At 41.8% G+C, this 20,370-nt stretch overlaps 1 protein-coding gene and 1 pseudogene across 1 annotated transcript; both read left to right on the top strand.

Annotated features, from left to right (window-relative positions):
- The first annotated feature begins 652 nt into the window (after positions 1-652).
- On the top strand, positions 653-8,194 carry LOC117595703 (GTPase IMAP family member 4-like; annotated as a pseudogene).
- Positions 8,195-14,664: 6,470 nt separating this feature from the next.
- On the top strand, positions 14,665-20,156 carry LOC113547081 (GTPase IMAP family member 4). Its single transcript, XM_034301443.2, has 4 exons — positions 14,665-15,279; positions 15,767-16,734; positions 16,905-16,986; positions 17,081-20,156. Exons 1-2 carry the CDS (start codon positions 14,694-14,696, stop codon positions 16,549-16,551), a joined length of 1,371 nt encoding a protein of 456 aa, XP_034157334.2. The 5' UTR covers positions 14,665-14,693; the 3' UTR covers positions 16,552-16,734; positions 16,905-16,986; positions 17,081-20,156.
- Positions 20,157-20,370: the final 214 nt, after the last annotated feature.

Raw genomic sequence — 20,370 nt, 5'->3', positions numbered from 1 at the left:
ACCTTCACACACCATGTCTTCATGGAGCTCGCTTTGTGCACAGGGGCATTGTCATGCTGGAACAGGTTTGAGTCTCTTAGTTCCAGTGAAGGGAAACTGTAAAGCTACAGCACACAGAGACGTTCTATACAACTGTGTGCTTCTGACTATACTGTGTATAGAACAGGACATATCTGATGCTGGAGGTTGGGAGGATATTACATTTCTCCATGAGATGTCATCTTAGTGCTACTTCACAAACAGTCATGTGGTGTCACATCAGGCTTTTTGTTCCAAAGTTTAAAAAATGAATAGGATCTCAAAAATAGATAAATAAATAAAGTTTTAGCCAGTGTGTAACATTCCTATTCATCATGCTCATTGTTCTGTGCATTTTCTGTGTTCAGTGTGTGAGTGGGACCCTGGTGTGTTTTCCTCAGGTATGTGTGTGTGGGTATGAGCTGATAACCTGAGCCAGAGGACAGAGCTGCACTGGAGACTGGGACTGATGAGCAACGAGAGTAAATAACCGTTTGTGATACACAAAGCATTTAAAGTAGTATTAAAGTATTTCTGTGATTCTACAGTAATATCCTAAGAGCTGCTCCGGGTTCTCTCCGTGTGCTCGGGGACTTTTATGATTTCTATGCGCACTTAGTTACAGTTTATTTCCTTTTTAACGTCGTCGTACTTTTGACCAATGACTGAAGGAGTTGTACGCATGCGCTTTCTACATCTACATAGATCACGGTGGCGCGTAGTCGTTTCCGGGAAGGAGAAGATTTAAAAATTAACAGGGATTTTAACGCGGAAAATGTCGACTCCAGGTACAGACAGCACATTTACGTTAGTTATAAACACACATGAGCAGTTCTGCTTGTTTAAACGTCAGAAATGTTTTGTTCTAGGTTTACTTTCGGTTTTAGTTTTATAATTTTAAATATATATATATTTAAAATATGACAAATATTTGAAAGGTCTAGTCATTTTCTTAATCAGAGTATAATATGGTCCAGCAGGCCGTATTTAAAGGTATTGCGGGCCGTAAGTTGCCCATCCCTGCTCTACACATTTTAACCAGGTCTGGACAGAGCTGCTGTTTTCTTCCAGGAGTGTACTCTGTCCTCTTCCAGGAGTATACTCTGTCCATTTCCAGGAGTATACTCTGTCCTCTTCCAGGATTATACTCTGTCCTCTTCCAGGAGTGTACTCTGTCCTCTTCCAGGAGTATACTCTGTCCTCTTCCAGGATTATACTCTGTCCTCTTCCAGGAGTATAATCTGTCCTCTTCCAGGAGTATAATCTGTCCTCTTCCAGGAGTATACTCTGTCCTCTTCCAGGATTATACTCTGTCCTCTTCCAGGAGTATACTCTGTCCTCTTCCAGGAGTGTAATCTGTCCTCTTCCAGGAGTATAATCTGTCCTCTTCCAGGAGTATACTCTGTCCTCTTCCAGGAGTATACTCTGTCCTCTTCCAGGAGTATTCTCTGTCCTCTTCCAGGAGTATACTCTGTCCTCTTCCAGGAGTATTCTCTGTCCTCTTCCAGGAGTATACTCTGTCCTCTTCCAGGAGTATTCTCTGTCCTCTTCCAGGAGTATACTCTGTCCTCTTCCAGGAGTATACTCTGTCCTCTTCCAGGAGTATTCTCTGTCCTCTTCCAGGAGTATAATCTGTCCTCTTCCAGGAGTATACTCTGTCCTCTTCCAGGAGTATACTCTGTCCTCTTCCAGGAGTATACTCTGTCCTCTTCCAGGAGTATTCTCTGTCCATTTCCAGGAGTATACTCTGTCCTCTTCCAGGAGTATTCTCTGTCCTCTTCCAGGAGTATACTCTGTCCTCTTCCAGGAGTATACTCTGTCCTCTTCCAGGAGTATAGTCTGTCCATTTCCAGGAGTATAATCTGTCCTCTTCCAGGAGTATTCTCTGTCCTCTTCCAGGAGTATACTCTGTCCTCTTCCAGGAGTATAATCTGTCCTCTTCCAGGAGTATACTCTGTCCTCTTCCAGGAGTGTACTCTGTCCTCTTCCAGGAGTGTACTCTGTCCTCTTCCAGGAGTATAATCTGTCCTCTTCCAGGAGTATAATCTGTCCTCTTCCAGGAGTATACTCTGTCCTCTTCCAGGAGTATACTCTGTCCTCTTCCAGGAGTATAATCTGTCCTCTTCCAGGAGTATTCTCTGTCCTCTTCCAGGAGTATTCTCTGTCCTCTTCCAGGAGTGTAATCTGTCCTCTTCCAGGAGTATAATCTGTCCTCTTCCAGGAGTATACTCTGTCCTCTTCCAGGAGTATACTCTGTCCTCTTCCAGGAGTATACTCTGTCCTCTTCCAGGAGTATAATCTGTCCTCTTCCAGGAGTATTCTCTGTCCTCTTCCAGGAGTATTCTCTGTCCTCTTCCAGGAGTATAATCTGTCCTCTTCCAGGAGTATAATCTGTCCTCTTCCAGGAGTATACTCTGTCCTCTTCCAGGAGTATACTCTGTCCTCTTCCAGGAGTATAATCTGTCCTCTTCCAGGAGTATTCTCTGTCCTCTTCCAGGAGTATTCTCTGTCCTCTTCCAGGAGTGTAATCTGTCCTCTTCCAGGAGTATAATCTGTCCTCTTCCAGGAGTATACTCTGTCCTCTTCCAGGAGTATAATCTGTCCTCTTCCAGGAGTAGACTCTGTCCTCTTCCAGGAGTGTACTCTGTCCTCTTCCAGGATTATACTTGTACAATCTGTTATCATCAGAGGTCCTCTTTTAGTATTTGTGAGATCTGAGTGGAATAAAATGCTTTATTCAGTGTGAATTCACATCATCAACCATCATAAAAATCATCATTACTATAATGAGGTGGAATGTACATGATTGCTTGTTTTAATTCATATGTATTTTTTTTTTACATTTTCACGTGGGAAAGGAGAAGGGTGAAGAGAAGAAACCATCAGGAAGAGCCAGTCCTGATTTAGACCGTCCAAACTGTAAGACACACACACACACTGTGTGACCTTGTTGAGAGGACTCTGTATATATCTGGAATATCTGTAAAAATTATACATAATACACACATAATAAGACATAATCCATACACAATTCCATACAGAAAAGCAATATACACTATACAGCCAAAAGTATGTGCACCCCCAACCATCACACCCATATGTGGTTCTTCCCCAAACTGTTAGCACAAAATCGGAAGCACACAGTTGTATAGAACGTCTCTGTGTGCTGTAGCTTTACAGTTTCCCTTCACTGGAACTAAGAGACTCAAACCTGTTCCAGCATGACAATGCCCCTGTGCACAAAGCGAGCTCCATGAAGACATGGTGTGTGAAGGTTGGAGTGGAAGAACTCGAGTGTCCTGCACAGAGCCCTGACCTCAACCCCACTGAACACCTTTGGGATGAACTGGAACACCGACTGAACCCCAGACCTCCTCGACATCCCAACATCAGCGCCTGACCTCACTAATGCTCTTGTAGCTGAATGAACACAAATCCCCACAGCCACGCTCCAACATCTAGTGGAAAGCTTCCCAGAAGAGTGGAGCTCATTATAACAGCAAAGCGGGAACAACTTAATATTAATGTCCATGGTTTTTGGAATGGGATGTTTAACACATGGGTGTCCATATACTTTTGGCCATATAGTGTATTTCTGTATGTGTGATATGTCTCTAATGTTGTAACAAATGCGTTTTTTCTAAAGTGGGAAAGGGTGCAGAGAAGAAACCATCAGGAAGAACCAGTCCTGATTTAGACCGTCCAAACAGTAAGAACATCTTCATCTCCAACACACACGTTATGCAGTTTATTTCTAATCTTGATTTAGTGTAATTTTAAAAAGCAGATTTTTGCCGTTTGTTAGCTCGTTGTTTTTCAACTGCACTGCTAAACCTCGTCTAAACTGCTTTCTCAGAAAGGCTTGTATAAAATCACCCCAAACTTTAAGACTGTGCTTTTTATGATCAAATGCTCTTTTTTGTGGGGTGGGGGATTAATGGCCAGTGCGGATAGAAAAAAATGTAAAAATTATCTGCAGTGGGTTTAGCACGTTCTTTTAAACAGCTATTTGTTACATGTTCTTGATAAATAAGAGTGAATATACACAGCTTTCTGTGTTTGATGCTTTACTAGGAAATTGTCATCTCTTTTGTGTTTCTTTGTCTTTATGAAATGGCTAATATATTGAAAGATCAATATACACTCACTTTATTAGGAACACCTGCACATTCATGCAGTTATCTAATCAGCCAATCATGTAGCAGCAGCACAATGTAAAAAGTCATGCAGATGCAGGTCAAGAGCTTCAGTTAATGTTCACATCAAACATCAGAATGAAGATAAAGTGTGATCTCTGTGACTTTAAACATGGCCTGGTTGTTGGTGCCAGATGGGCTGGTTTGAGTTTTTCAAAAACTGCTGATCTCCTTCAGGGATTTTCACACACAACAGTCTCTAGAGTTTACACAGAATGGTGCGAAAAACAAAAACCATCCTGTGAGCGGAGAATCTGCAGACTGAAACACATCAGGTTCCTCTCCTGTCAGCCAAGAACAGGAATCTGAGGCTCTCATGAGCACAGGCTCACCACAACTGGACAGCTGAAGATTAGAAAAAAAATCACCTGGTCTTTTTCCAGTCTTCAGCTGTCCAGTTGCAGTGAGTCTGTGCCCATGACAGCCTTCTGCCACATGACTGGCTGATGATAACTGCATGAATGTGCAGGTGTACCTAATAAAGTGGATGGTGAGTGCATGTAAGTCATGTAATCAATAATCACAGGAAGAAGTCTCATTTTAGCAGCAAATGTTTAATAAACAAGCTAAATGTCGGCATAATTCCAGAGATAATAAACCAAATGTATTCATAATTGTTGTCTACAATATGCAAATTGATCATGACAAAGCTGGGAGAAATCAGTGACTAGTAGGTTATACGCTAGATTATTTAACTTCATAGTCTATTATCTACACCAGGCAATGAAAAGGAAATGAGGAATATGAAGATGAGCAGAAGAACGTTCAGCATTACCTGAATTAGGTGTCTCTCAGTTAACAGAGTAAAGAACTTCAAACTGCTTCACAGTTACCACATAACAGCCTTTGAAAAGTCTCTAAATAACACAGATTAATATCACTGTCAGATCCTAAGATTTTGATAAATTCTTCTCCTTCTCCTGTGTCTTCAGTGTCCACGTTGAGGATGGTGCTGGTGGGAAAAACTGGAGCTGGGAAAAGTTCCTCAGGAAACACCATTCTGGGCAGGAAAGCCTTCAGAGCTGCCAAAAGTGGATCATCTATAACTAAAGAGTGCTGGAAGGTGACTGGAGAAGTGGCTGACACACCTGGTCGTGGTGGATAATCCAGGTCTTTTTGATGACACACTTTCTGAGAAAGACTTGAAAAAAGAGATGTGTAAGTGCATTAACATGATGGCTCCAGGACCCCATGCCATCATCCTGGTGATTCAGCTTGGCCCCTTCACGGAGGAGGAACTTCTCGCAGTGGAGAAGATCAGAGCTCTTTTTGGAGAAGAAGCAGATAAATACACCATGGTCCTCTTCACACATGCAGACCAACTCACAGGAACCATTGAGGAACATCTGCTTGAGGCTGGAGGGAAACTCAAAGCCCTGATAGATGTATTTGGAGGGAGGTATCACGTGTTTGACAACACAAGAATGGATGATCGGGCTCAGGTTCTGGAGTTTCTGGACAAAGTGGAAAGCATGATGTCTGCAAACGGGGGTGAACACTACACCAGCGCCATGTTTCAGAATGTGGAGGAGAAGCTGAAGGAGAAGGAGGAGGAGTTAAAGAAACACTATACAGAATTAGAGAGAAAATTAACATCTCAGTACAACGAGGAAATCAGAAAATTACAGGAGACAATTGAAAAGCTAAAGGAATCAGAGGGAAAAAAAGAGAAAAGGATTGAACAGTTGAAAGAGTTAATTAAAAAGAAGGATAGGCAACTGAGAGAATACAGGAGATTCTTTAATGCAAGGCGCAGGAATGTGAGACTGGAGGCAGAACAAACAGACGTTGATGAAAACATACCTGTGGCCGTGTGTGCCAGGTTAAGAAGCCTTCGTCTTTAAAAGCAGAATATTTTTGTGGACTGAACGCATGCCGTAACCGTGTGTGAGTGTGCTGTTCAGCCTAACAGCCTTCTGCTCATTTCACGTCAGTGTGGATATTCAGAGGTGAGTTAAGCATGCGGAGAGAAGAATTTTTTCATACCAAAATATGACTTCACGCTATATGACTTTAGCATGATTGTTACTGGTATTTTAACCTCAGGCCTTCTGAGACATTGTTTTGCCACTCTATCTGCCATTTCATTCCCATCAGCACCACGTGCACTGAAACCCCAAAATAAATCACATTCACATTATGTTCCAGCACAAGATCTTGTCTACACCTTTATTCTCCTGACTGGAGTCTCTGATGGACAGATAAGGAATTTGAGCTGATCACTGGCTGTACTGGGCAAACCTCCTCAGCCCCTGCAGCGCAGTGAGTGTGAGTTTATTTGGGAGCAGTGACTGGACTGCCAAACCATCTGATAATCTTTTTCAGAAGATGAAACTCAGGCTCATATGCTGCAGCTGCTGTGAGCCATGTGTATCAATTTCCAAGAAACCACAATACCACTGTTGTTATTACCATCTTTTTTTTGCTCTGCTTTCTAAAGGAGGTGCAGTCAAACTACTCTTTTATTAATATAGCTAAATCAGCTACTTTGTCGAACTGAGGAAAATCAACTGTGTCATTTTCAATGTATTGTGCACAAAATACTGGGAAAAAGAAACTTCTCCCTCCTTCAATTCTGTGTGTTTACTCATCAGGGCCTGAATAACACTTGTGTGTTCCACACTAACTTCTATAAACAAACTAATAATCTCACCAAAAATACACAACAGATTTCAACATGCAGTTATTTTTTCCCCAAAAAATAAACCAACATTCAGAAACCAGGTGGGAAAATAAAGGCACCCTATAACTCAGTAACATGCAGAACCGCCTTTAGCAGCAGTAACCTGAAGTAAATGTTTCTGTAGGAGTTTATGAGTCTCTCACATGTTCTGGAGAAATCTAACCCACTCTTCTTTGCAGCATCGCTTCAGTTCAGTGGTGTTTGAAGGCATTCGTTAATGCACAGCTCTCTGAAGATCCCTCCACGGCATCTCAATGGGGTTGAGGTCTGGACTTTCACTTGGCCGTTCCAACACCATGATTTTTTTCTTCTTCAGCCATTCAGATGTTGGTTTGCTGGTGTGCTTGGGATCATTGTCCTCCTGTTCACCACACAACTGTTGTTTAGGCCCTGATAAATAAAAACAGAATTGAAGGAGGGGGTATTTTCTTTTTCCCATGACTGTACATGTACTTACTACAGAGTATGCCGTATTTTGTTTTTCTATTTGTAAATCACTCTTAGTAATAAACAGTTAACATTAATGAACTGTAAAACAACGATAATCAAATACAGTGATCTACATTATATGGCCAAATGTATGTGGAAACCTGACCATCTCACCTATATGAGCTTGGTGAACATCCCATTCCAAAAGCTTGGGCCTTAATATGGAGTTGCCCCGCTTTCTGGCAGAAAAAGGTCCAGATCATTATCCCTCCTCCACGACACTTTACTGCTGGCACTCTGCTTTCTGGCCTTCTGGCATCCATCAATCCCAGATTCATGGTCTCCCACTTCATGGCTAAGCAGTTGTTGCTCCTAGACGCTTCCATTTCACACAAAATAAAACTTACCGTGAACTGACTTGTGGCAAAGTCAGTGGCATCCCATGACAGTGTCACATTCAGTATGACCCATGCTACTGCCAGTGTTAATCTGTGGAGATGGCATGGCTATGTGCTTGATCTTATGGACCTGTTAGCAATGGGTATAGCTGAAACACATGAACTCAGTCATTAGGAGGGGGTGAACATACTTTTGGCTGTATAATGTATGAGTATCATGGCTAATAGGAGTGTGATGATGGTGGTGCCTCAGTACAATACATTTTCAGTAGAGCAGAAATAAGCAGTGCCTGTATATGTGCCTTAGGTTTCCATTTCCAGTGGATTCAAACATTTATACTATAAAATAAAGCGACTGAAACTTAATGATGAGTGTTTGTGACATTTAGCAGTGTATAAAAATGTAAACAAAATTACAATTTTGCATAACAAAATTAAAACATTTAAAATAAATCTGAAGGACTTTTTTATTCTGATGTTTGTTTGTGTTGTCAGTCATGCTGCTGTGTAGGTTGTAGGGCTGTCACGAATACTCAATTATAAAAAAATCCTCGATGAAAATTTCACGTGATTAAATATTCGGCAAAACACACCGGTGTGAGACACTCACACAGTGAATCTGTTTACACTGAGATTCACACACAGCGTTTAATGCGTTTCTGTCTCCAGCGGTTTCAGAGCATGAGCTCGGCTATAGAAGACGGAACGTTCTGGATGTGATGAGGGAAATTTTTAGTATTTATTGTTTATCAATTTATTGTTAACACTTCAGATGTACTTTGAAGAGTATTTCTCCAGTTTAAACAATATTAACCTGAATGTGATTAAACCCACAGACGAAGTTACAACATCATGTCAAACCGTTTCCGCAGTTAGACACGCCTCCCAGCCAACCACACGCGTACGCATAGTTAGCCCGTGGGAGGACTGTGCGCTAACACGTCTCTCTGTGCCATGTTTACCCACAATCCCCCTCTCTGTGTTTACCCACAATCCCCCTCTCTGTGTTTACCCACAATCCCCCTCTCTGTGTTTACCCACAATCCCCCTCTCTGTGTTTACCCACAATCCCCCTCTCTGTGTTTCCCACAATCCCCCTCTCTGTATTTACCCACAATCCCCCTCTCTGTGTTTACCCACAATCCCCCTCTCTGCGTTTCCCCACAATCCCCCTCTCTGTGTTTCCCACAATCCCCCTCTCTGTGTTTACCCACAATCCCCCTCTATGTGTTTACCCACAATCCCCCTCTCTGCGTTTCCCCACAATCCCCCTCTCTGTGTTTCCCACAATCCCCCTCTCTGTGTTTACCCACAATCCCCCTCTATGTGTTTACCCACAATCCCCCTCTCTGCGTTTCCCCACAATCCCCCTCTCTGCGTTTCCCCACAATCCCCCTCTCTGTGTTTCCCACAATCCCCCTCTCTGTGTTTACCCACAATCCCCCTCTCTGTGTTTACCCACAATCCCCCTCTCTGTGTTTACCCACAATCCCCCTCTCTGCGTTTCCCACAATCCCCCTCTCTGCGTTTCCCACAATCCCCCTCTCTGTGTTTACCCACAATCCCCCTCTCTGTGTTTACCCACAATCCCCCTCTATGTGTTACCCACAATCCTTACCCTTACCCACAATCTGCTCTTACTAGAGCAGATATTTAGATGAACATTTATTTGTACTTGTATTTGTTTAGTAATGGTACCTGAGTAACTCTAGCCATCTCTGACAATAACAAGTACAGGTTATTATTATGAAAATACAGACATTTTTATAACATTGCAACATTAAAGCCTACATTTTAATGGATGATTTTAACTTCGTTATAACAATTCATCAAATTATTTAATAACGATTATTGCCATGCATTACTTTTTTAATTATATTTTTTTACATTTAATTTTTTACAGTAATTATTTGGAATGTATTGTTCATTAAAAAGTCAGGATTCTAGGATAATAAGTATATTTATATGTAGCTTACGCTTACACTAACTGGTCACTTTAATAGGAACACCTGTACACCTGCTCCTTTATGCAGTTATCTAATCAGCCAGTCATCCTATTAAAGTGGAAGGTGAGTGTGTACGCAGTTTTTATCTAGAAAAAAATGTCAGTGACTGTTTGTACAGAGGTTTTAATACGCCATATGATATCAAGTACTTGATTAGTTTGAAGGAAACAGTTGATTAATCGATTATCAAACTACTCAAGAGTGACAGCCCTAATACTTTGTAATGCACTGCATCATTACAGCTCTTGTAGCTAGCCAGTATGATTTATTCCACAGTTAAAATAACAGAATTCACACAAAATCATATCATATTAATAGAAAAGTATACTATACCTATACTGTATTCTATAGTTATTAGCCACTTATTTTTTAAGTACACCCTTTTTAATCAGACTGCAGATTTTAATATTATGGTTTTTACCACATACTGCACTCTCCCTTCAACAGGGGCGGGGCCAGGGGCGGGGCCAGGAGTGGCCGCGGCCACCATGGACATAATCACGGCCACCCCACTGGCCACCCCGCTCATAATTGCATTTTTAAAAGATGGAAATAACTTCTCAAACACTGATCTAGGAGAACCTCACCGGCACTGATAGGCATCGCGAGAGTTTCCAAAAATAGCTCGGTTTTCCATCTTTCGTAAAAAGTGGGAGATGAGGAGTAAGTTACAGTGCAGCCTCGGTTCCTGGATCAACTTCGAGTGTTCGAGTTATAAAGTCAGAAAAATGATTATTTGATTTGTTTAAAGATTGTGAAAGTGTCAGTTCAGCGCACTTTTATCCCTGTCCTGTGTAAACAGAAGTTAGGAAGCAGTTAGCTTTACATTAGCCGACTCTGGAGAGGAAAGCGCAAGCTGGCATACAGAAGCTGCTTGTATTGTAGATGTGATTGTGCTTATTGAACCTTATAAAGAGGTGTTCCACGAGCTCTTTAGATTGTGCAGAATTGCTGTTGCCATACCCGTGAGTACAGCTGCATGTGAACGCAGCTTCTCTACTCTCAAGCTGGTAAAAAGTTCCCTGCGATCAGCCATGAGTGATGATAGACTGAGCAATCTGGGTGTTTTAAGTGCCGAGTCCAGGAGAGCCAAGTCTCTAAACCTTGATGAATTCGGGAATTTCTTTGCTTTAAACCAGCAGAGAATCCAGCTAATGTAAATTGTTTGTACTAGTAGTGTCATGGATGTTGGAAACAGCTTGTAAGTTTGCTGAAGTTTTATTGTTTGCACTTTTAATAAAATGCATTTCAGTAGCTTACATAATTGACATGATTTTCTGGTCTTTATGTAGTTTTTTCAGCAATGGGAGAGATTCTGGTTTCAAAGTGAATTTCATAAGTTTTATTTGATCAAATAGTTTTGGAAAACATGAGGGTGAATTATGACTATATATTTTATGTGAATTTAAATTAATTTTAATTAAAATTAAAATATTGTAGCAATTGCATGTTATACATCTTTGTGATTTAGGCACGTATAATAATACTTTTAAAAAAGTATTTTAAGGCTGGATGAGCGCCATGTTTGTTTGCATAATGATATTTTCTGTGCCACCCCAGAGTAAGTGCTGGCCCCTGATGGCCACCCCTCTGAATAATCCCTGGCTCTGCCACTGCGCTTCAGATACACAGGGATTTACAGCAGCGTTAGGTTTCATTTGCTCTCCTGAGGATTCATAGCGGGAGGGAAAAGCTGCACTCCTTACTCCAGCCCAGCAGGTGGCGGTAAAGTGCGCTCCTTACTCCAGCCCAGCAGGTGGCGGTAAAGTGCGCTCCTCACTCCAGCCCAGCAGGTGGCGGTAAAGTGCGCTCCTTACTCCAGCCCAGCAGGTGGCGGTAAAGCGCTCCTCACTCCAGCCCAGCAGGTGGCGGTAAAGTGCGCTCCTTACTCCAGCCCAGCAGGTGGCGGTAAAGTGCGCTCCTCACTCCAGCCCAGCAGGTGGCGGTAAAGTGCGCTCCTTACTCCAGCCCAGCAGGTGGCGGTAAAGTGCGCTCTTCACTCCAGCCCAGTAGGTGGCGGTAAAGCGCTCCTCACTCCAGCCCAGCAGGTGGCGGTAAAGTGCGCTCCTTACTCCAGCCCAGCAGGTGGCGGTAAAGTGCGCTCCTTACTCCAGCCCAGCAGGTGGCGGTAAAGCGCTCCTCACTCCAGCCCAGCAGGTGGCGGTAAAGTGCGCTCCTTACTCCAGCCCAGCAGGTGGCGGTAAAGCGCTCCTCACTCCAGCCCAGCAGGTGGCGGTAAAGTGCGCTCTTCACTCCAGCCCAGTAGGTGGCGGTAAAGCGCTCCTCACTCCAGCCCAGCAGGTGGCGGTAAAGTGCGCTCTTCACTCCAGCCCAGTAGGTGGCGGTAAAGCGCTCCTCACTCCAGCCCAGCAGGTGGCGGTAAAGTGCGCTCTTCACTCCAGCCCAGTAGGTGGCGGTAAAGTGCACTATGCCATGTATTATGTATTTTTATTTATTTATTTTAAATTAAGGTACAAAATCTGAATACAACAAACTGGCATTAATTAGTATACAGAAAGGAATCTGGTGTGGAAGCCTCAACACAATCGAGTCATAATAAACTCCAGACAAAACATATAACAAAACATTCCAAAACACATAAACTATAAAATAAAAAAATAACATAAGTATAAAATTACAACAAATTATATAAAACAAACAAATTAATCAGTTTTACTGCTTTTGGATTTTTCATTTTGCTAAGAGCATCTGAGAAGTATTTCAGATCAGTTTTAAATACAATAAACAAAGGAGGGGATTTAAAATATCTACATTTATGTATGAAGTATTTTGCTAATAATATAATATTATTAATCCGATCATACAGAACAGAGCGCTCTCTGGTTATTCTGTACGTTATATCTTGTAAGGTTAGAGTGAAACCATCAGCAGCAGCCACATCCTTCTCTACCATCTGTGTCTTCAGATAAATGTTTGCATAAATAACGAGGCTCATTTTCAAAATTACATTTTGAATGTAGAAATTTATTGGAGGGATATCTCATTTAATATTTGAAGTTGTATTTCTTTTACCTCGGGGAGAATAGGACATTTTAGATAGGCTGCTCTGAAATATTTAACATTGTTTTTATCAAATGTGTGATGTATTATGTATGAGTGCTGCCTGTACATGGTGACATCATCAACAGTCGATTTCAGTAAAGAGTCTGAACCTGCTGGTTACAGCCCTGGTGTCTGCGTCGTCTCATTATTCATCTACAAAAACATATAACGATATAACAATCTACACCACGGTCGCGCGACATTAACGTCACCACCACTACGCTTCTGACGATCTTTCAGTCTTTATTTTAAGAGCATGTTCCCTGATACGGAGCCACTGCGCTCCTTCTGTGCTTGACTTTTCTCCCCAAACATTTTTGGGAATGTGTCCATGGTACATTATTCTGTAGAAAATTCCGTTCATTGTACGTGTAGTTGATGAGTTTTCCTGTTCGGCGTGATGACGTTTAATGTCCGCGACGACCTCTATATAGTCCCATTTGTTAGCAACCGCCTTTTTCAAGACACGGAAAAGCTTTAAAAAAAAAGGGGTGTTACTGATGTGTTTTATGTTGGAGATTAAAATGTGAGAATATCTTGAGAATGACTCAAAACCCATTCCAAAGAAAAAAAAGGTATTAGACCGTAAACTGTATTAGACACAGAAACGAGTTCAGAATTCTCAGCTTACAGACAGGCAGGTAGTCAGGGTTTATTTTCAGCCTTACAGTTACAGGACGCGATTCTGGTCTCAATTTTTATCTTTTTTATTTCTTACAATTTATAAATTTGTGAATTTCTGTCATGATGGTTCTTTTCCATGACACCGAATCTGGTAAGAAAAGTTAGTTAATGCTTTAATCTTTGCAGAGCCTCAGCCTGTGCAGCTGTCACGTGACAGAAGGTGTTTTTATTACCAACTCAGTAAGTTTAGAAAAGTAAAATAATCCTGGAGATTAAATCCACATTCTGCAGATCTGTTTACGGAAAGCAGAGCTTCCTCATCATATCAGAAAACACTTCATTTCTTCAGTATATTATCTGATCAGATTGGAATTTCTGTTGGTGTGACTGGTGCTGTGGACATCTAACATAATGGCACACACTGAACAGTTCACAGCCATAGCACAGATATACACTATATGGCCAAAAGTTTGTGCACCCCTGACCATCACACCCATATGTGGCTGTTCCCCAGACTGTCACCACAAAGTTGGAAGCTCACGGTTGTATAGAATGTTGTGATGGTAGCCTTCGAAGGCCCTGCGTCCCGAGTTACAGCATTACTCCCCTCTTTAACTTTGTTTAAGAGGTATTTATGTGATGGAACATGAGAAATATTGTAAACAGACTCAATCTAAGAAGACATAGTATATGGAAGAGAGACTCATTTGAAGCGAGTGTCTGATGTTTTTGTATTTCTGGCGCAGGGTTTTGGGTAAGAAACAAATTCGCAGTGAAAAGAAGTGGTGTGACTTCTATTAAAATCCTTCATCAGTGACCACAGGTAATAATTTATTATTAACTGAACATAAAGGTTACCTTTTGCATGAGCAAGTGACTAATACAGTACTGTTATTAAACCAATTTTGGAATATACAGTTCCGTCCGAAACATTGGAACAGCAAGGCCGTTATTATTATTATTATTATTATTGATTATCTAATGTGGTGTTTATAGATCAATAGTACAATAAATACTATTATTGGAATTGAGCTACTAACTAGTTATAATATATTGTAATTACTTATAATTACACGAAAGCAGAAAGATTGGAGAGTTTATATAATACATTTTGCAAATAATATTGCATAGTATTGCATGTATTAGCCATATTTCTGTATCTTTAATGCTTTAATGTATGTATTCATAAAAGGGTTAATACACTTAATCTTTTTTACCTTTCTATAAACCTTTCACCAGGTAGATGATGGCTTACCGAAAAAAAAGGGCATCAATAATGGCATCAAAGAAGACCTCTCGTCCTCTGAGTTATAATATTATTCTGCTTGGAAAAACAGGAGCTGGGAAAAGTGCTTCAGGAAACACCATACTAGGGAAAAAGGGGTTTATTTCCAAGAAGAGCTTTAAATCTGTAACTCAGGAGGTTCAGAAGGAAAGCGTGACTTTTGATGGAGTGACTCTTGATGTCTACGACACACCAGGACTCTTCAACACAGAAACAAGCAATGAGATTACAATAGGGAAATGGAGATCTGGCCTCCAGTTAGACGAGTCAGCTCGCACTGTGATGCTGCTGGTGATGAAGGCAGACCGATTCACACCTGAAGAAAAAGAAACTGTTTCTCTGATTGAGAACTTTATACCTAAAAATCTCCTCCAGAACACGTGGATCCTCTTCACCAGAGGAGACGAGCTGGAGAGAGAAGATCTCACTATAGAAGAGTTTATAGAAGCCACAGAGGGACTGAAGGAAGTCGTGCAGAGATTTCACAACAGATATCACGTCTTCAACAACGTCTCCCAAAGTCCAGAGCAAGCCAGAATGTTAATTAATAAAATTAAAGACGCTCTAGCAATTAACTGTAAGTATATTAACATATTCTTTTGGATTCATATTTATAGTGTAATAATATAAAAGCATTTAAAAGTCTCTAGTAGACATGGTTACACGTTTATTGCTGCTAGGGCACACATGCTAGCCTATTAAATTATTAGCACATCAGTTTAAAAATGTAAATTATTTGGTACACACCAATTATTTATTCTTTTTAAATAATTTAATAATAATTTATAATTGTTGCATTTATGTATTTTAGTCACTCCCCTGTTATATTGATGCATCGAGTTACTCCCCTAATTGCTGCACATATTCAGTACCAGGTGTATGAGCCTTCAGATTAGAATTGGTTCTTTATAGCGTCCCATTATCAGGTTACAGTCTCTCTCTCTCACACACACACACACACACACACACACACACATATCTCTATATGTTGGGGATCAGTGGAGTAAAAAATCAGGATAAAGAATCACCTGTTTAGTTTACAGCAAGTCATGGAGTGGTTTCAGGGAGGACTGTGTCTGTGATCGACACACCAGAGTTCTTCGACACACCAGGGTTATTCCGCACACCACGGTTATTTGACCCAACACCGTTTTCCGACTCACCACCGTTTTCTGACTCGCCACCATTTCTCGACCCACCAGGGTTTTTCGAACCACCACCGTTTCTCCACCCGCTACTGTTTTCTGACTCACCACCGTTTCTCCACCCACCATGGTTATTCCACACAGTGAGGAGAAAGGAGATAAGGAGGAGTGTTTATCTGTCCAGTCCAGGACCTCACGCTTTCCTTTACATCCAGCCCATTAATATCAGATTCACTGAACAGGAGGAAAATGTTATAGAGAGATTAGAGCTGATTTTTGGGAGAGAGATGAAAAAATACACAATGATTCTCTTCACTTATGGAGACCAGTTAGAGGGGAATTCTGTGAATATGTTGCTTCAGCAGAACAGATCTCTCAGCAGGCTAGTTGCTCAGTGTGGAGGTAGATATCACATCTTCAACAATAAAGACCTGAGAAACAGAGAGCAGGTCAGTGAGCTACTGCAGAAGATAGACAGAATGGTGGAGGAGAACGGAGGAACCTGTTACTCCTATGAGATGCATAAGGAAGCAGCAAGAATCAGATGGAGAGAGGAAGAGGAGCGGAGGGAGAGACATGAACAAGAAGAGAGGAGGTTGAGAGAAGAAGCAAGACAAAGACAGGAACAGGAAGAAAGAGAAGCAAGAGCCCAAAGAGAAGCAAGAGCCCAAAGAGAAGAGAAAGATTCCTGTCTTATTACGTGAAACAGGAAAAAGGCTGGGAATCCCAGCGGATGATGGATTATGTAACCATGAACTATAACACAGGAAGGAGAGCAAGAGCACAGGAAAGTCCCTGAGCACTCCACACTGCACTGATATTAGGCTGTTGGACCCGACTGTGGCAGACTGGAAACTGTGCACCTCTCACACCAGCGATGAACAGAGGTGAAAATTATTTATTCATATCTGTTACTGTCAAATAATAGATTTTTTGCTTTGTGAGATATTTCTGTACGTTTTGTAATGGGGGTTATCTTGTTTACATGTAAGCAGCTTTTATTTAAAAAGTATTTCTTTTAAGGGGTCTTCAACATTAAAGTGTGTGTGTTTACAAGTATGCAGCTGTCGGATGCTTGATTACGGCGCCGGGTGGACGACTGTGTAAAAGACTAAACTAGAACTCAGTATATCATGATGGTAAGTATTGGAAAAAAATCTGTCATACAAGAAATATAACGTAAACATCCTCTACCAAATTACTAAAGGTTAACTGTGTTTTATTTATTCTTAGATGCTCCACAGGAGAGTGAGTGTCTCACTGGATCTCAAATGCATCTCATCTGTCAAAATAATGCAGGATGATTTTTATCCCAGAACATTTTAAAGAGCCAAAGAGTCATGAATAGGACTTTTAAACACTGCAAAGCATCATGCAGTTACAATGTGCATCAAATATGGACCACTCCAAAGTTATTAGCACCCTTCTTAAAAAATGAGCAAAAAGGAATTACATGCATGGAGTGATATTTTGATCTTAAAAAGATGGCGACTGTTTATTTCATCAAACAGGTTGCTTAAGTAGTGCACTCCCACAGTTAATATTCTGTTAGAGAATAACAGCTAGGCTGGAGAGTACACTAGTGAGATATACCATCATCCTATTGTGCTCTATAACCACTGCAGATTGATGATAGTATCGTCTGAGGCTTTGGAGGGGTGAAAGCTACAGCGATACTGAGGGGGGAAAGGAAAGGGGCGTGGCCAGACATACATAACACGTGCCATGTACATTTTAAATCATTACAGAAAAAAAAACTTCTTGAATCTGCGTAGTCTAGCAGTAGCTGTTAGTCTGAATGCTCGTGTTGTTCTGTTGTCTTGTGCTTCCCCTTATGTTATACCCATTACAGTTACAGTGAATTGTTATACAGAGTTCTCAGAGCTGCCACATCTCATCTCTCTGCTCCTCTGAATGTGCATGTGACAAACTTTTGAATCTTGGATCTAGTCACTAGCATTAGCATGTAGTCACTTTTTTTCACATTATCAAGGTCAGCAATGCTTTCCAAACCAAAATGGGGTCTATAAATAAATATAATTAATTTAATTATAAATTAAATTATGCTGGACCCCCTGCAGTTTGCTTACCAAGCAAACGAGGTCTGTGGATGATGCAGTCAATACGGGATTGCACTACATCCTCCAACATCTGGACAAACCAGGGGCTTCTGAATAAACTGACACAGCTCTCTGTACCCACCTCCATCTGTCAGTGGATCACCAGCTTCCTGACAGACAGGCAGCAGCTAGTGAGGCTGGGAAAATTCACATCCAGCACCCGCACCATCAGCACTGGAGCTCCTCAGGGCTGCGTTCTCTCCCCACTGCTTTTCTCCCTCTACACAAATGACTGCACCTCTAAAGACCCCTCTGTCAAGCTCCTGAAGTTTGCAGATGACACTACAGTCATCGGTCTCATCCAGGACGGCGACGAGTCTGCTTACAGACAAGAGGTTGAGCAGCTGGCTGTCTGGTGCAGTCACAACAACCTGGAGCTGAACACACTCAAAACTGTGGAGATGATAGTGGACTTCAGGAGAAACCCCCCCTGCTCTCCCCCTTCTCACTGTCATGGACAGCACCGTGGCTGCAGTGGATCATTCAAGTTCCTGGGCACCACCATCTCTCAGGACCTGAAGTGGGACATTCACATTGACTCCATTGTGAAAAAGGCCCAGCAGAGGTTGTTCTTCCTTCGTCAACTGAAAAACTTCAACCTGCCACAGGCGCAGATGACACAGTTTTACTCAGCTGTTACTGAGTCGGTTCCGTGCTCTTCTATAACTGTCTGGTTTGGGTCAGCCAGCAAATCAGATATAAGAAGACTGCAGTGGACTGTCAGGACAGCAGAACGGATCAGGTGTGTGCACCTGCCCAACCTTCAGGACTTGTATAACTCCAGAGTGAAGAAACGGGCAGCTAACATCATCACAGACCCCTCTCACCCCGCCCACAACCTGTTTACACTCCTCCCTTCAGGCGGACGTTACAGATCTCTGTGCACTAGAACATCTAGGCATAAAAACAGTTTTTTCCTCCGTGCCATCTCCAGCTTAAACAGCTAACACAGGAATCATTACCTGTGTTTTTTTTATTCTATAATTCATTTCTGTAATTCATCCTCCATCTCTAATTACTACCTCTTTCTCAAGTACTATGTAAATACATATACTGTATAAATAAAGAGATATAGAGTAAATAATGCACAAATCTGTACAGAAATCTTCTGTTCCAGAGTCATACACATTATTATTTTTTATTTTTTATTGTTAAGTCTTACTATTTAAGATGTTTTCTGTTCTCATGTAAGATATGTATGTACCAAGAGCACCATAAAAAAAAAACACAACAAATTCCTTGTGTGTCTGCACACACACTTGGCGAATAAAGCTAATTCTAATTCTAATTCTTTAAATAAAATTAAAGCTGCAAGCAGCATTTTCAGGGGGCCAAGCACCCAGACTCTGTGATCCACACATTCACAGACACACTGCAGTTGTTGCCGAAGCAATCACAGGAAAGCAGAGCCATGACATTAGGCAAAGGGATTTCAGAGTGATTTGTAGTTTCAATCATGATGTGTGTGTTCTGACCACAGACAGTGGTGGGATTCTCTGACTGTAGGAGGAAAGGTCTAGATGAACACATGGGCAGCAGGGTGGCGTTGCTGCTGCAGTGTTTAGACAGGTATCAAGATGATGTGAGCCAAATGTGGTGAAGATTGGACAAAATGTGGGGGAGGAGCAAAAATGGCACTTTGATGAAAGCATTTTGGCATGTTATTGTAACTTTTGATACAGTGAGTATATGGATGAAGCCAAAAATGATTTGTGGGGTTTTTTCATGCTTGCTATTTTAAAACACAAAGGCACTATGACACCACTGTGCCTTTGGTGGCCTTTGGTGGCCTTTGGTGGCGTTTGGGGGTTTTGTGGCTTTGTGGTAAAAGCCTTGCCTTTGGACTTGGAGATTGCTGGTTTAAAACCTGCTTGGTTTGTTGGGTGGAGAAATGCAGAAGGTGGAGTTAAAAGGGCTGTTTTTTGTGCAGTTTATTTAGTATATGCCGGTGACTAATACGAAAGTGAAAAGATCTATAAAAGAGGTGGCTTGTGTGAGTTCCTGTAGCTCATGTGGATGAGCATCGCCTCTGGGTTGTGAGGTTGCTGGTTCAAACCCCCAGCCAGGACTCCAGGATATGGATGGAGTTGATTCAGGCGTCACTGGTAGTGTGAGTGATGTGGTAGAGGGTGTGTAGTGGTGGGGGTAATACCCTGGACCAGGGTTGGAGGTGGAAGGGGTTATGATGCTTAGCAAGGGAGTGTCGACTTAGTTTTTACAGTGCTCCCTAATTATGCAAAACTAAGTCGACACTCCCTTGCTAACCATCATAACCCATTTCTCCTCCAACCCTGGTCCAGGGGGGGCAGCTGCCCGGATATTACCCCCCCTGACCAGTACAGGCCCTCAGACCATCCTGCACCTTCCACATCACTCACACTGCCATTGATTCCTCAACCATCT

This window comes from Pangasianodon hypophthalmus, chromosome 29 (genome assembly GCF_027358585.1).
Source record: "Pangasianodon hypophthalmus isolate fPanHyp1 chromosome 29, fPanHyp1.pri, whole genome shotgun sequence".
In the NCBI taxonomy this organism is placed as follows: Eukaryota; Metazoa; Chordata; class Actinopteri; order Siluriformes; family Pangasiidae; genus Pangasianodon; species Pangasianodon hypophthalmus.
This window is presented reverse-complemented; position numbering and strand designations above follow the sequence as displayed.